Source organism: Bubalus kerabau, chromosome 22 (genome assembly GCF_029407905.1).
Source record: "Bubalus kerabau isolate K-KA32 ecotype Philippines breed swamp buffalo chromosome 22, PCC_UOA_SB_1v2, whole genome shotgun sequence".
Lineage (NCBI taxonomy): Eukaryota > Metazoa > Chordata > Mammalia > Artiodactyla > Bovidae > Bubalus > Bubalus kerabau.
Window position 1 is genome coordinate 20,240,912 of NC_073645.1, and position 13,351 is coordinate 20,254,262.

At 44.6% G+C, this 13,351-nt stretch overlaps 1 protein-coding gene across 1 annotated transcript; it reads right to left on the reverse strand.

Annotated features, from left to right (window-relative positions):
- Positions 1–1,541: 1,541 nt before the first annotated feature.
- On the reverse strand, positions 1,542–12,922 carry OPALIN (oligodendrocytic myelin paranodal and inner loop protein). The gene is made up of 6 exons (XM_055561073.1): positions 12,917–12,922; positions 10,391–10,453; positions 6,238–6,273; positions 5,042–5,161; positions 3,358–3,414; positions 1,542–2,011 (listed from the first exon to the last, which is right to left on the reverse strand). The coding sequence occupies exons 1-6, from the start codon at positions 12,920–12,922 to the stop codon at positions 1,835–1,837; spliced, it is 459 nt and encodes a 152-aa protein (XP_055417048.1). The 3' UTR covers positions 1,542–1,834.
- Positions 12,923–13,351: the final 429 nt, after the last annotated feature.

Genomic DNA, 13,351 nt, shown 5'->3' on the forward strand with positions numbered 1-13,351 from the left:
TGTCCAACTCTGTGCGACCCCATAGACGGCAGCCCACCAGGCTCCCCCGTCCCTGGGATTCTCCAGGCAAGAACACTGGAGTGGGGTGCCATTTCCTTCTCCAATGCATGAAAGGGAAAAGTGAAAGTGAAGTCGCTCAGTCGTGTCCGACTCTTAGCGACCCCATGGACTGCAGAGGGCCACAAGAATGCTCATTTTTGCTTTTCACTTTATTCCAAAATAAGCTCTTGTGCATCACAGCAGAAAAAAGGTGACAGAAATATTGAACCTTGATAGTTTAGTAGAAACCATTTAAAATAAGGTAATAAGCAATGGATTGTAAGCAGAATTACATAAAATAAGTGGTCCAAAATAGAAGTCACAGCTTACTTTATAGACTATAAGTCATGTTTCTGTTACACCCTCACAACACTCCTAAGGGTAGAAGGAAGAAAATGACAGTCTCCATTTTGTACCTACAGAGCTAAGGTCCATGATCTGCCCCAGAGCGCACACCTATGAGTGTCAAGGCCAGGGCCACAATCATGTTCTCAGCAAATTCAAGGTCCTTCTCAACAGGTAAGAGAAGTAGGAGCACCTGGATCACTGGGCAGGTCTGCTTAAACACGGCCAGATCTGCTTGTTAACAGGTCTAGACTCAAGGGACTTAGCACAAAATGAATTTCACAAGGAACTTTGAAGAGCATGTGTTGGCATGGCAGTGATGGGGTGTGCAGAACCTGTCCTGCGTTGTTTGAATCAGAGGAGCCGTGTTTGAGCATTTAGGGGCCCTGTGTGAGAAAGGAGTATCTCCACAGCTCTTCAAGGGGGCCCGTGCAGCTGGTGGGCAGACCCGATATCTCCTGGACCCAGGTTCTCCCATAAGGGGAACAATGGACCTGCGCTAGGGAACCAGGACTCCCAGAAGCCTCCTCCCAGGAGCGATGGTAAACACCTCACCTGATCCAGCTGCTGTTGTTCATGGGCTCCCCTCAGATGACAGTCAGGCTGGTACCTGGATCATCCCTTTGCTCCTGTGTTCACCCACCCAGAGTACTCTTGACCTCTCTTCCTGCTCATGAGTTTTTCCCCATTGATGGTCCAACGACTTGGACCTTTCTCTCTATTCCCACAAAATAGGTACAGCCCCTATTTCTAATAATCTTTTGAAGTAATCTCTGCCTTCCTTCCACCCTCTTTACCCTCAGCACACACATGTGCTCACTGCCCCCCTCCCACACACACTTTGAATACCCTCTGATCACAAGAGAGAGTGATGAATGACCCAGCCACGGGCTTCCCCTGTGGTCAGGGAACGTGTGGCTCCCCCTGATTTCTACCCTGAGGTGTTCAGAGATAAAGAACTGCTCCTTCTCACACGTCCCCTTTGAGTATCATTTATATTATTTATATTATATTATATTATTTATATTATTTATCCCAACCTGCACCATGTTAGCCTTGGCCAACCTGTCCATGGAAGCCAGGTCTAATGGCATTTTTGAGAAAATGGATGTGAAAAAAGATGAAAAGGTGAGCCACTGAGAAATCAAACTCTTTTCCCCAAATCATAAAGAAAAGCAAATCCCCACTGGGGGTCAGGAGCAGGGTTCAAGGGCTCCTTTTGAATGCATAGCGACTTCACTGATTATTAAACCACAAGGTCTGAGAGTCAGAATGCACTGTATCAGATCAGTCCCTTAAAGAGTAAAATCAACCCCAAAGTTTTCCAGATCTGCAAATGAAGTTTGGAGTGGTTAAGAAGCAGCTTGGCTTCTCTCCTCGCTCCAGGCACGATCTATCCCTGTGTGTTTAGCTCGCTTCCAGCTCCAGCTCTGCTCCTTGGCTCGCTGCATCACTCCAGGCTCAGTCTTGGAATAAGCCACCACAGGCCCCTCCTTCTCTCCACTTCAACAGGAGGGCGGTAAGTGTCACGCATGGACTCCTCACTTCCTGATACTGTCTTCACATATATGTGGGCTTCTTCTCCTCCCATCATACTCTTCTCCTGGGTAGGTAACCTCCTAGGATTCTTGAGAAAACAAACAGGTTTAAAAAAAAAAAAATACATCAAAGACTTTTGCTTCTGGCCAAGTTGGAGCAACAGCAACCAGGTTTACCCTCCCACCTGAAACAACCAACCATCAGACAAAACATTTGAAACATAGTTTTCAAGACATTGAACATCATCCATGTGATCACTAGATGGGTTTTAACCTATTATCTTCCTGTTTATTTGCTATTTGCTCTATCTGTTGTTGGTACTTAAATTTTTTCCTGTCTTTTTTTCTATATGAATTTTAGAAGCACTCTATTGAGTTCTGTGAAAAATACCTATTGAAATTTATACTGTAATTACATTTATTATACAGATCAATTTGAAGTTGTTTGATATCTATATACTATCGAGTTCTTCAATCCAGGAGCATTGTATATAAACTCCCTTTATTTAGGTTTTATTTAAATATCTTTTATTGAAATTTTATCATTCTCCATGAAAGGATTACATGTTTTTGTTAGATTGATTCCTCATCATTCTATATATTTTTATTACCACTATAAAATTGTATTTTTAAAAAATTACTTTTTAAAATTAATTGTTACTGATTTTTAGAAACAAAAATTACTCTTTAATATTGACTTTTACCTCCAGTAAACTTGTTAAAATATCTTGCTAATTCTAGCGATATATCTGTAGATAATTTGGCTTTTTATGTAGATAATCATATTATCTGCAAATAATGACACCTTTCTTCTTTTACAGTTTTATGCTTTCTGCTTCTTTTTTCTTTTCCTCTTTGTTGAGGTATAATTGACAAACGAAGGATATTTAAAGAGTACAGTGTGATTATTTGACATACGTATACATTGTGAAAGAACTCCCCTTCATTGAGTTAATTTCTACTTTGTTTTCTCAACATGCTGCCCTGGCTAGGACCTAAGTGTATATCTCAGTAGAAACGGTAACAATGAGCATCCTTGTTTCGTTTCTGACCTGAAAGAGAATCATTAACATTTCACCTTTAGGTATGATATTTGCTGTGATTTTTTTTAAAAAGGATGTCTTGTTTCAAGTTAAAAAAATTCCTTTAAAGTGTTTAGTTTGCTCGGAATTCATATCACAAATGGCTGTTTAATGTTTTTGAACTGTTGTCTCCTCTGGAAATGATCACACGGTTTTCTCTTTTGTCAGTGGAACAAATAATAGTAAATTAGTTTTTTAATATGAATTCAACCTTAAATTCCTGTCCAGCCAATAAATGTATAATGAGAACCTCCTCTGTGCTCACACTGTGCTCCTGTACACAACAGGCCTGAAGACCCTTAGCTTGTTTGTCGTGTGAATGATGTATAGTGACTATAACCAAGAGTCCTTACCTCAGCTATCCGGGGACTGTCATAGATTTCTGTAATTTCACAAGGCCTCTCACTTTCCTAAGTTGGTTAAGAATAAAATAAAAAAGAAGAAATGAAAGGTTACAACATTTGCCCATGACCATGATTAAAATCAGTGGTTCTTAAACCTAGCCACATATTAGGATCAGTAGAGTGCTTTAAAAACAAAATAAAGAAAAGGATAATAACTGGCCCCTAAAAAACCACAAACAAGAGATACCACTGTGAGTTACTTGAGAAATAATATAGGTTGACACTGTGGAGAAGTGGGTGGGAGTAGAAATGAAACGAGATTGGCCACTGTGGATAACTAGATTCCTTATACTATCCCCTCTACTTTAGTCTCCAGTACTCTTGCCTGGAAAATCCCATGGATGGAGGAGCCTGGTAGGCTGCAGTTCATGGGGTGGCTACGAGTCAGACGCGACTTCACTTTCACTTTTCACTTACATGCATTGGAGAAGGAAATGGCAACCCACTCCAGTGTTCTTGCCTGGAGAATCCCAGGGATGGGGCAGCCTGGTGGGCTGCCATCTGTGGGGTCGCACAGAGTCGGACACGACTGAAGCAACTTAGCAGCAGTGGCAGCTACTTTAGTATCTGTTTGTTGAAGGTTTTTTGATACCAGTGCCACAGCTCTATCATCCAGAGATTGTGATTTAATTGGAGTTATTTTGGAGTTGAAATAACCAAGAAACAGAAAATGTTCTATCACTTGCCCAGGTTCACATATAAATTGTAAAGTGGCAGACTCAGGGATAGGACCTAGGTTTTTTACTCCCAATGGCACCCCACTCCAGTACTCTTGCCTGGAAATCCCATGGATGGAGGAGCCTGGTGGGCTGCGGTCCATGGGGTCACTAGAGTCGGACATGACTGAGCGACTTCACTTTCACTTCTCACTTTCATGCATTGGGGAAGGAAATGGCAACCCACTCCAGTGTTCTTGCCTGGAGAATCCCAGGGACGGGGAGCCTGGTAGGCTGCCGTCTATGGGGTCGCACAGAGTCGGACACGACTGAAGCGACTCAGCAGCAGCAGCAACACCAGTGTAAGAACAATCAGAAATGCTCATAAATAAGGATGGAATTAGAACACAGAGACCACACAATACCACTGTATCACAACCATGGCCTCTGGTTGGATATGGGTCAGGGTGGCCCTTGAATTCTGAGCCTGGTCTCCAGAGAACTCTGGTATTTGTAACGGGTGGGGTCAGATGTGTGTGACCGATGTGTGTTAGGATGTAGAAAAAGTACAAAGATAAATAGAGTCACATGCTCTTGGACATATCCTTGTGATGGACAGCTCAGCAACTGTCTCCTTTCGTAAGTTCATCTCCATTTTCTTTGAGAAGCTTGTGTCCTTGCTTCTCAAGTTTAGAAAACACACTCACTGCACAGACGTGTTTGCCATGGCAACAAGCATCCCTCTCTGCTCCTACTTGTGCCACCCCAGTACTGTCCTCAGGTGACCTGAGGATCGGATGATACATCAGCTCTGCCGGGAGGGTAGGGTCATGAGTCTGACAGAAAATGCAGCACAGAAACACCTACCCTTTTGTCCTCAGAAAACAGACACAAGTCCTGACACCCCTAGCCCAAAGCCAGTTCATTGAATACTGATTCCCACCAACATGCCGCGACCCAAAGAAACTGCCAGTCACCTCAGTGGACTCACTGCTGCTTCTTCTTCGGTGAATCAGAGTGAACAGTAAGGCTACCAGCAGGGCCGTGGCCACCAGGGACGGGATGCCTGCTGCTAACCCAAGAGAAGGCCCACAGTCCTGCACAGAGAAAACAGTCAGGTTCTCCCGGAAAAAAAGGGAAGAGTTCAAAAGATTAAAATTAAAATTAAACTCTGCATGGATCCTCAGTGTCCTACACAAAATCAAAGGGGGAATGAAATACAGTGAAAAATTCTTTCCAATGTACATGACAAATGGCTGATTTTCATCATACTTAATGCACGTTGTTTAAATTGATTGGAAAAGGACAATAATTCAGTAGAAAATTGGACAAACATATGAACAGGCCATTCCTAGACAGAAATGTGTGTCGTATCAATACAGGAAAAGCTGAAAAACAGTTCAAAGCAACAATTAGCATTCTTATGTTAGTTCAGCAAAAAGTAAAATATATACCAAAAAGTTTTACTTTATACCACACCATTTTGATATGAATTTTTAAAATTTATGTACAATAAATGCATGAACTGATTAATTTCCAAATTCACATTTGCTTTGATCCGAGTGGAAGTAGCCATGCTCGTAGCCCCATAAGTTTTCATATTTGTAATTACTTGCAGAGAGTATTGAGAAGCCCTGTAAATGTGCAACTATCATATAACACTGGAGTCTTCATCACTTTTGAGGCGGTGATTTTGTTAAAGAATGACAAAACACAGAAAAGTATATAAATTACAAATATGTGGCTTGATGACGTCATGTGATGAACCCATCCAGGTAACCTGCCCCTGGATGAGGAAACAGAACGTTGCCAACCCCCGAGAAGCCCCCTTGGGCTCCTATCCAGCCACTGCATATGTGTCCTGGAATCTATCACTGTAGTTTAGCTTTGTCTATTTTTCAGTGTTATCTTGATGAATGTAGAAAGTATGTACTCTCTCACGTCTAGCTTCTTTTGTTCCAGACTTTGTGGAATCATCTGTGATTGTTCACATTCTCCTTCCCTTCTGAACTGAGTTGGTTGTAAGAAACACAGTTGAGCAGATTACGTGTTTGGTGACAGGTCACATAGCAAACGTCATCTAATCTTCAAAATGAATGCACGAGATGGGTACAGCATTATCCCGATTCTAAGCCACTGAACCAAGGCTCCATAATTTAAGTGGCATACTTACGGTTCCTTTTCCATCAGTCACAACTGGAGAGGAAGTCTGCGTAGAAAAAGAACACACGTCTTAGGATAACAAAATCTATAGCACGCACATCATATAAGATAGGCTGCCCAAGGTTAAGCTGTAAATGCCTAAAGTATATCCCTTTGCTAAACTTTTTATTAAAAACAACAGATGACAACAACTGTGGAATAGAACCTTCCTCAATCCTTCCCAGGTAAGAAGGAATAAGATCAGTTACAAGGCACGAGAAATCAGAAATTCAGGTGAGAGCTTCGTTATTCACCCTGTGGATTTGCCATAATACATTTTACAGCTCAAAAAGGCTTTATCCTGTCCCAAGTTCCCACACCCTTCCCAGCACACTTTGGGCCTACTTGTCCCCATTGCTAGAAAGGAAAAAATATAAATACCGGTGGAGCCAGGCTCTTTAAGAAGACCTTGGAGGAAGGACGTGTGAGTTGCTCCATCGTGTCCAACTCTTTGTGACCCCATGGACTGTAGCTCACTAGGCTCCTCTGTCCAGGCAAGAATCGTGGAGAGGGTTGCCACTTCCTCCTCCAGAGTATCTTCCCAACCCAGGAATTAAACCCAGGTCTCCTGCATTGCAGGCAGATTCTTTACCATCTGAGCCACAAGGAAAGACTACTTGTTTCTAAGAAGGCCTTACTTGTTCCCTTACCACAGTGAAGCAGATGGCTTGGGCAGGTCTCTGAAGCTGTGAATTATCCATATTCCAGGCATAATTCCATGTTGAATGAATACATGTTTCTAGTTCACAGCTCCACTCAAAGAGGGGCACTGAATTTTACCCATTTATGAGATATTTCAGGTGAGAGTCTTACCTGGATGGATAAATCTCAGGGCACAAAGTTCCACGTTAGCAACTAACTCATGTAAGCTATGCTAGGTGGTGGAGTGTGGGGTTAAGTCTCCTTCTGGAATGGGGTGTTGATTTCTCCACTCACAAGCTCATGGGCTTCATTTCTTCATCCATAAAATAGGGCTGTGAGCACCTACCTCTAGGGTTGTTTGGAGGATCAAATGTGCACCAGGAGTAGAAGCTTTGATCATTCCTTTAAACTTGGCAAAGCTCTGGCCAGACCTGTTATTTATTGAATATTCTCATCAACCATGGGCTTCCCTGGTGGCTCAGACAGTGAAAAGTCTGCCTGCTCTGCAGTAGACCCAGGTTCGATCCCTGGGTTGGGAAGATCTCCTGGAGAAGGAAATGGCAAACTACTCTAGTATTCTTGCCTGGAAAATCCAATAGACAGAGGAGCCTGGCGGGCTACAGTCCCAGGGGTCACAAAGAGTAGGACACAACAGAGGGACTTCACTTTCACTTTCATTCAACTTCAGTGAGTACACTGGAATTCCAGTGGCTTTGTATTTTTGATAGTTTTCTCTATTTTACAAAAAAAGAAAAAAAAAAAAAGTGATCTGGATCTCAGAGAAGTTATGGGTCTTCTCCCAGGTTTCACAGATAAATTTAACCTGAACTTGGATGTTTGCATTCCAAGCCTAGACCTCTTTCCCAGAGAGCTCCGATCAAAGAAATATTTGCTTAACTTGGTATTGACACTTGGTACTTAAATGGTTTTAGTTTTACTGAAACACAATCTCACCACCACCCCAAAATATGACCTTAATGCTGTCTTCGCCTAAAGTGTTCTGTTTCTCAGGGTGATAGGGAGAGTTAGATGTTTCAGGTAAGACGTTCTGCCTTCAGGTTACAGAAATTCATCTGAGCTGGCTTTGCCCCCCTCCCAGAATGAGTTAACTCTAAAGATTCAGGGATTCCTTGTGGATCCCACAGGTGGTGGGAATCTGGCTTCTCCAGGCACTGGAGCTGGGGCCTGAGACTCTGTCATGACCAAAGATCCCTTCCTCCTGGGATCGCTCTGTCACTCCTAGACAGCATGGCCTTTGACTTGTGCTCTTCTCTGCCTGTTTGCCTCCTTCTTTCTCTCCCTGGATGGATTTTTCCACCCTCATGAACACCTGCTAACTGTACCAGCTAATGCATATGAAACACTTATTATGTGCCAGGCTGTTCAAATACTTTCCCTCTATCAGCTCATTTATTCTTCACAACAGCCAGTGAAGCAGGACTAAAATGATCCCCATTTTACAAGAAGAGTGAGGCACAAAGAAGTGAAGTAACTTGTGTGAGGTCACACAGCCCTCAGTGGTAGATGCCAAGTGGTCTGACTTCAGGGTCCAGGCTCTGCCTTCCATGACAAATGCAGTACCCCATCCCTAATTTTCATACTAGACAGTTCAGTGTGGCCCAGCAGGGGCTGGCTTGCATATGTGGTCCTGTTCCCCACTCCCTGCAGAGAGGCTCTGATGCACCTGGCATCCACCTCCCCCCACTTTCCAGGGCATCCAGCTACACCAAAAGGAAGGATTATGTGGCAGAAATATAATCACAGATAGGGTGGCCAGATGTCCTGGTTGTTCAGAAAAGTTGCCTAGGTTGCAACACATTCAGTGCTAAAACCAGACAGTCCCAGGCAGACTGGGGTGGCTGTTGTCCTACATAGATTCAAAGGGAGGAGGGACAGTTCTCAGAGAAATAGGCTGTTAACCAAGAAGATGCTCCAAAAGGTGATGACTTGCAGCATTAGTGCCTCCCTCTAACCCCTCAATGGCACCCCACTCCAGTACTTTTGCCTAGAAAATGCCATGGACGGAGGAGCCTGGTAGGCTGCAGTCCATGGGGTCGCTAAGAGTCGGACACAACTGAGCGACTTCACTTTCACTTTTCACTCTACTGCATTGGAGAAGGAAATGGCAACCCACTCCAGTGTTCTTGCCTGGAGAATCCCAGGGATGGGGGAGCCTGGTGGGCTGCCGTCTATGGGGTCGCACACGACTACAGCGACTTGGCAGCAGCAGCAGCAGCTAACCCCCTCACCCTCACGGCCCTAAGCAATGACTCCTTGCTTCTCTGGGTTACCTTCCTAGGCTGAGCCAAGCCAGGATAAGACAGAACCTGGGATCTCTACAGACCGGCTGGCTTCGAGTAGCCAGGTAGGAAGTGCCACCAGTCACATATTGAAAGATTTGGACAGGGAAGGACAAGGAGAGGGGAATAGGCTATTGACAATATTGACAATAGGCTACTGTCAGCCTCTGCAGACAATAGGCAGAGGCTGAAGCAGGGAGCTGAGTGAGTCAGGGAGGTTCAGAAGACAGGGTCCTCACCAGGAGGGTGGAGCAGGTGCCGGGAAGTCAGGGACAGGGTCAGGGTCACCAGTGTGGGCAGCAAAGGTAGCAGTGGGTCACTAGGGTCTGCATTTCCACTGCTCTCCAGGACACTGCCCTCATATTACAGTAAACGTGAGCACCGGCTTAGGCGTCCTCTTTCCTGGCAGTCTCAGTCTATTTTCTTTGAATAACTATATGACTTAGAAAAACTTGGCATAGCCCAAACCACTAAAAACCTGGGCCAGGAAAATGCCTAGTTCCATCAGAGCAGCAATTCTGGTCAGAAAACAATCCTGGTGTGTTATCTTCTAAACAACAGGAGAACAAAAGACGGAGGGTCAATTCTGGATTGAAACTGTCCGCCATCATCAATTGAAAATCTCCATGTGGACTTGCAACTGTCATAATCCAGAGCCATAAGATGTTCATTCATCTTGACCCAATGATTTCCCTTCTAGACTTCATTCTAAGGAAATCAGGTTAAGTGCCAACAAGGATTTATTTATACCTCTGCTTATCACAAAGGAATTCTTAATTGTGATTGGTCATTTAGCTAAATAATTTGCTTGAAGAAATGTCATGAGACCATCCTTAGTTACTTTTATAAAGGCTGATGGAAAACATTTGTTATATAAAATTACAGGTGAGAAGACCATGGTATGAAGACAACAGAAGTCAAAATTTATGTAGGGTCAAAGAGGACTGGAAGGAGTGACCCCCATGTTTTCTGCTGATGGCAATTTAAGTGTTTTTTGGTTTCTTCCTATATTCCTTTTCAAAATGTGTATTTATAATTGTTATCATTGAGAACATGTCTCTCAACACCCCCAGATCTTTGCAGTACTTTGAAACCTGTGTAACATTACAGCTTTACATGAGGTTTGTGTGATGGTGTCCTGGAGGCCCAACGTCAACTCTGCATTGATCTCTGCTCACCTACCTGGTAAGCAGGGGCCGCTGTACTCACCGTGTTGGCCGGCAGTGTGAAGTTCAGTGAAAAACTCTGCAAGAGAGAAGGAAACCTTAAAGGTTCCAGTAATGGTCAGCCAGGCCATTGTCTGACCCCTCCACCAAATGAGGAGAGTGTGCTGACCCCACAGGCTCAGTCAGCTCCAGCCTCCCCTCCCAATCTTGGCCCCCAAAGAGGCAGGGAAGCAGGTGAGTCAGGGGTCATGAGATCCCCACTCAGCATCAAGGCAGTCCTATCCTTCCTCCCCTCCCAGGCCCTCACCAGGGCCAGTTTAAGGGACCAGCCAGTTAAGCTACTTCCTGAGAGGTCCTGACTCAAAAGGGCAGCAAAAACATTAATAGAAACATTCAGCAGAGTGCTGAAAGGTGTTTTGTTTTTTTCTTTCTCTCCCTGGAGCTCCTCTCAGGAAGCAAACTGTGTAGACTGATGCCACTTTCTTCTTGGGGTGGGAAGTAAGACCCCAGGGGCTCCCACTTCAACTCCCTCACTGGAGGAGAATTTGAGAAAAATAAGTTTCCCTTTTTACTGAGTCCAAGGCAGGGGTTTCAGGCTGGAGCTGAGCTGGTTGGGATGACAGAGGAAAGGGGCTAAGGCTCTGTGACCTCCCCTCACGTAGAACCCAGCCTCATGTCTCCCTCAAATATGGGGTCAATATTTAAAGATCGTGGGCTTTATACACACTACCAAGTATAAAATGACCTTTGCAGGTGGTGCTAGTGGTAAAGAATCCACCTGCCAATGCAGGAAACGCAAGAGACATGGGTTCAATCCCTGGATTGGGAAGATCCCCAGAAGTAGGAAATGCCAACCCACTGCAGTCCTTTTGCCTGAAAAAATTCCATGGACCGAGGAGCCTGGCAGGCTACAGTCCACGGGGCTGCAAAGAGCTGGACATGACTCAGTGACTGAGCGCATGTATCAAATAGGTAATTAATAAGAACCTGCTGTATAGCACAGAGAACAAAAGAAGGGATATATATATGTGTGTATATATATATATATACACATATATATAATTGATTTACTTTGCCAGAAACTAACCAACATTGTAAAGCAACTATACTCCAATAAAAATTTTAAAAAAAAGTCATGGACTCAATGGGGCACCAACTTGTTAGCCTACCCACGTGTCCACTTTCCAGGATCAGGTCCTGCCCAGGGCCCCTGGTGGCTCTTTCCTCCTCCCTGTTCCCATCTTCCATCCTTCCAGTTTGGGCTCTTTCATGTCAGTTTCTTCCAGCTGCTCTTTACCCAGTGCCTTTCCTGCCTGGATGTGAAAAATGGGTGGACTCTGCTCTAACTCAGCTGGTCACAGTTTCTGCCCCTGGCTCAAGGGGCTGGAGCGGTCTTGTTTCTACCTGATTGGCCCCCCGCCGTGTCCAGTCACCCTTGAATCATGCTCCCTGGCCGGGCTGTTTCTCATTCAGCCCCAGCATCCCCAGTCCCTGATGACTTGGCTTAAACTCCAGCTCCTGATCTTCCTGAAGCCTCTGAAACCTGGTTTTGTCATTCTAGAAGCAATATGCGTACTAAGATTTAAAATGAAATGTTAGCCAATAATGAGAAGATTGGGATGGATTAGAGAATCCTAAGATTTCAGAGCTGAAGTGCCTCCAAGATGGTCTACCTCAGACCCTCATTTTACAGAAGAGGAAGCTGAGGCCCAGGGACTTCTCAGAAATTCCCTCATGGATAAATGAGAACAGTTAGGGCTTATCTCTTAAAACAGACAAATGAGATTGGTCCATGTGACTCAAATCCAACCTGGAAGATGGGTCTAGAGGCGATAGTACCAATATATGCAAAATTGATGAAACACCTATTCTACTAGCTTTCAGGTAGGTTGGAATTCAGAGAGGTCAATGAATGAGAAGCTCTTTTGTGAACTAAAAATGTTTCAAGCACCTACAAGGTATAGTTCCCACTGCCGCCTGCCCCAGAGACTGTCTTTCAATTAGGATGGCCCCAGCAGACCAGCACCCTTCAATGGCAACTGTTCACTTCCCTGTCTCTTAGCAACAGGAAACCCTTACTTTATAGAAAAGAAAATTGAGGTGAGAATTTGAATGGATTGCCCAAGTTCACATGATTAGCTGGCTGTCACTGGGACTTGGGTCTTTTTGTGACAGCCTATCTCTTTCGTTTTTTAGAAAAAAAAATTATTTATTTACTTATTTGGCTGATCTGGGTCTTAGTTATAGCATGCAGGAGCTTTAGTTGGGGTATTCAAACTCTTGGTTGCGGTATGTGGGATCTAGTTTCCTGACCAGGCATGGAACCCAGGACCCCTGCTTTGGGAGTGCAGAGTCTTAGCCAATGGACTACCAGGGAAGTCCCAGCAGCCTCTTTCTCCCATGTCACAGGCTTCCTCAGGACTCCTGGAGTTTCTTCAGAATAATTGGAGCCCCCAGGCTCACAGCACTTTGCACCTCCTCTTCCAAGACAGTATTAGAAAGACACCTGAGCTACTTAGGTCTTTTTGCTCAAGGGACCTACCTTCATGCTAACATCGACCAAGCCCACCGAGGATGCTGGCTGGTCACGGCATCAAATGCAGCTGCCCAGAGCCTTATCTCATCAGCAAACACCAGCTACTGATGTCAGCAGGCCCAGGACAAAGCTTTCTTTGGGGGACAACAGAAGGGAGGAGCAGCAGCAAGTGGGCCACTGCACGTGCTGTTTATCAACATTTGGATGACGAAGACTTTGGCCAACTTCAGAAAGACATTTATATTTTGTAGAAACACACTACAGTACTCTCACGGAGAAAACAACATCACGTAAACGTGGGTGGAGAAGAATCTGACTCAGTGTCCTTTAGAGAGAAAGCTGATTGGGGCGAGGCAGCTCTGACCTTGGAGTCCCCTGATCTGGATTCAAGCCCACTTAGTCACTTAGGAGCTGTGTGGCCTGGGGAAAGAGACTCAGGCT

Excerpts from the sequence above, each read along its gene's own strand:
- OPALIN (XM_055561073.1), bottom strand. Across the intron at positions 6,274-10,390 it reads CAGCGGCCCCTGCTTACCAG|ACTTCCTCTCCAGTTGTGAC; the intron begins GTAGGTGAGCAG and ends TTTTCTACGCAG. Across the intron at positions 2,012-3,357 it reads ACAGTCCCCGGATAGCTGAG|AATCCTAGGAGGTTACCTAC; the intron begins GTAAGGACTCTT and ends TGTTTTCTCAAG.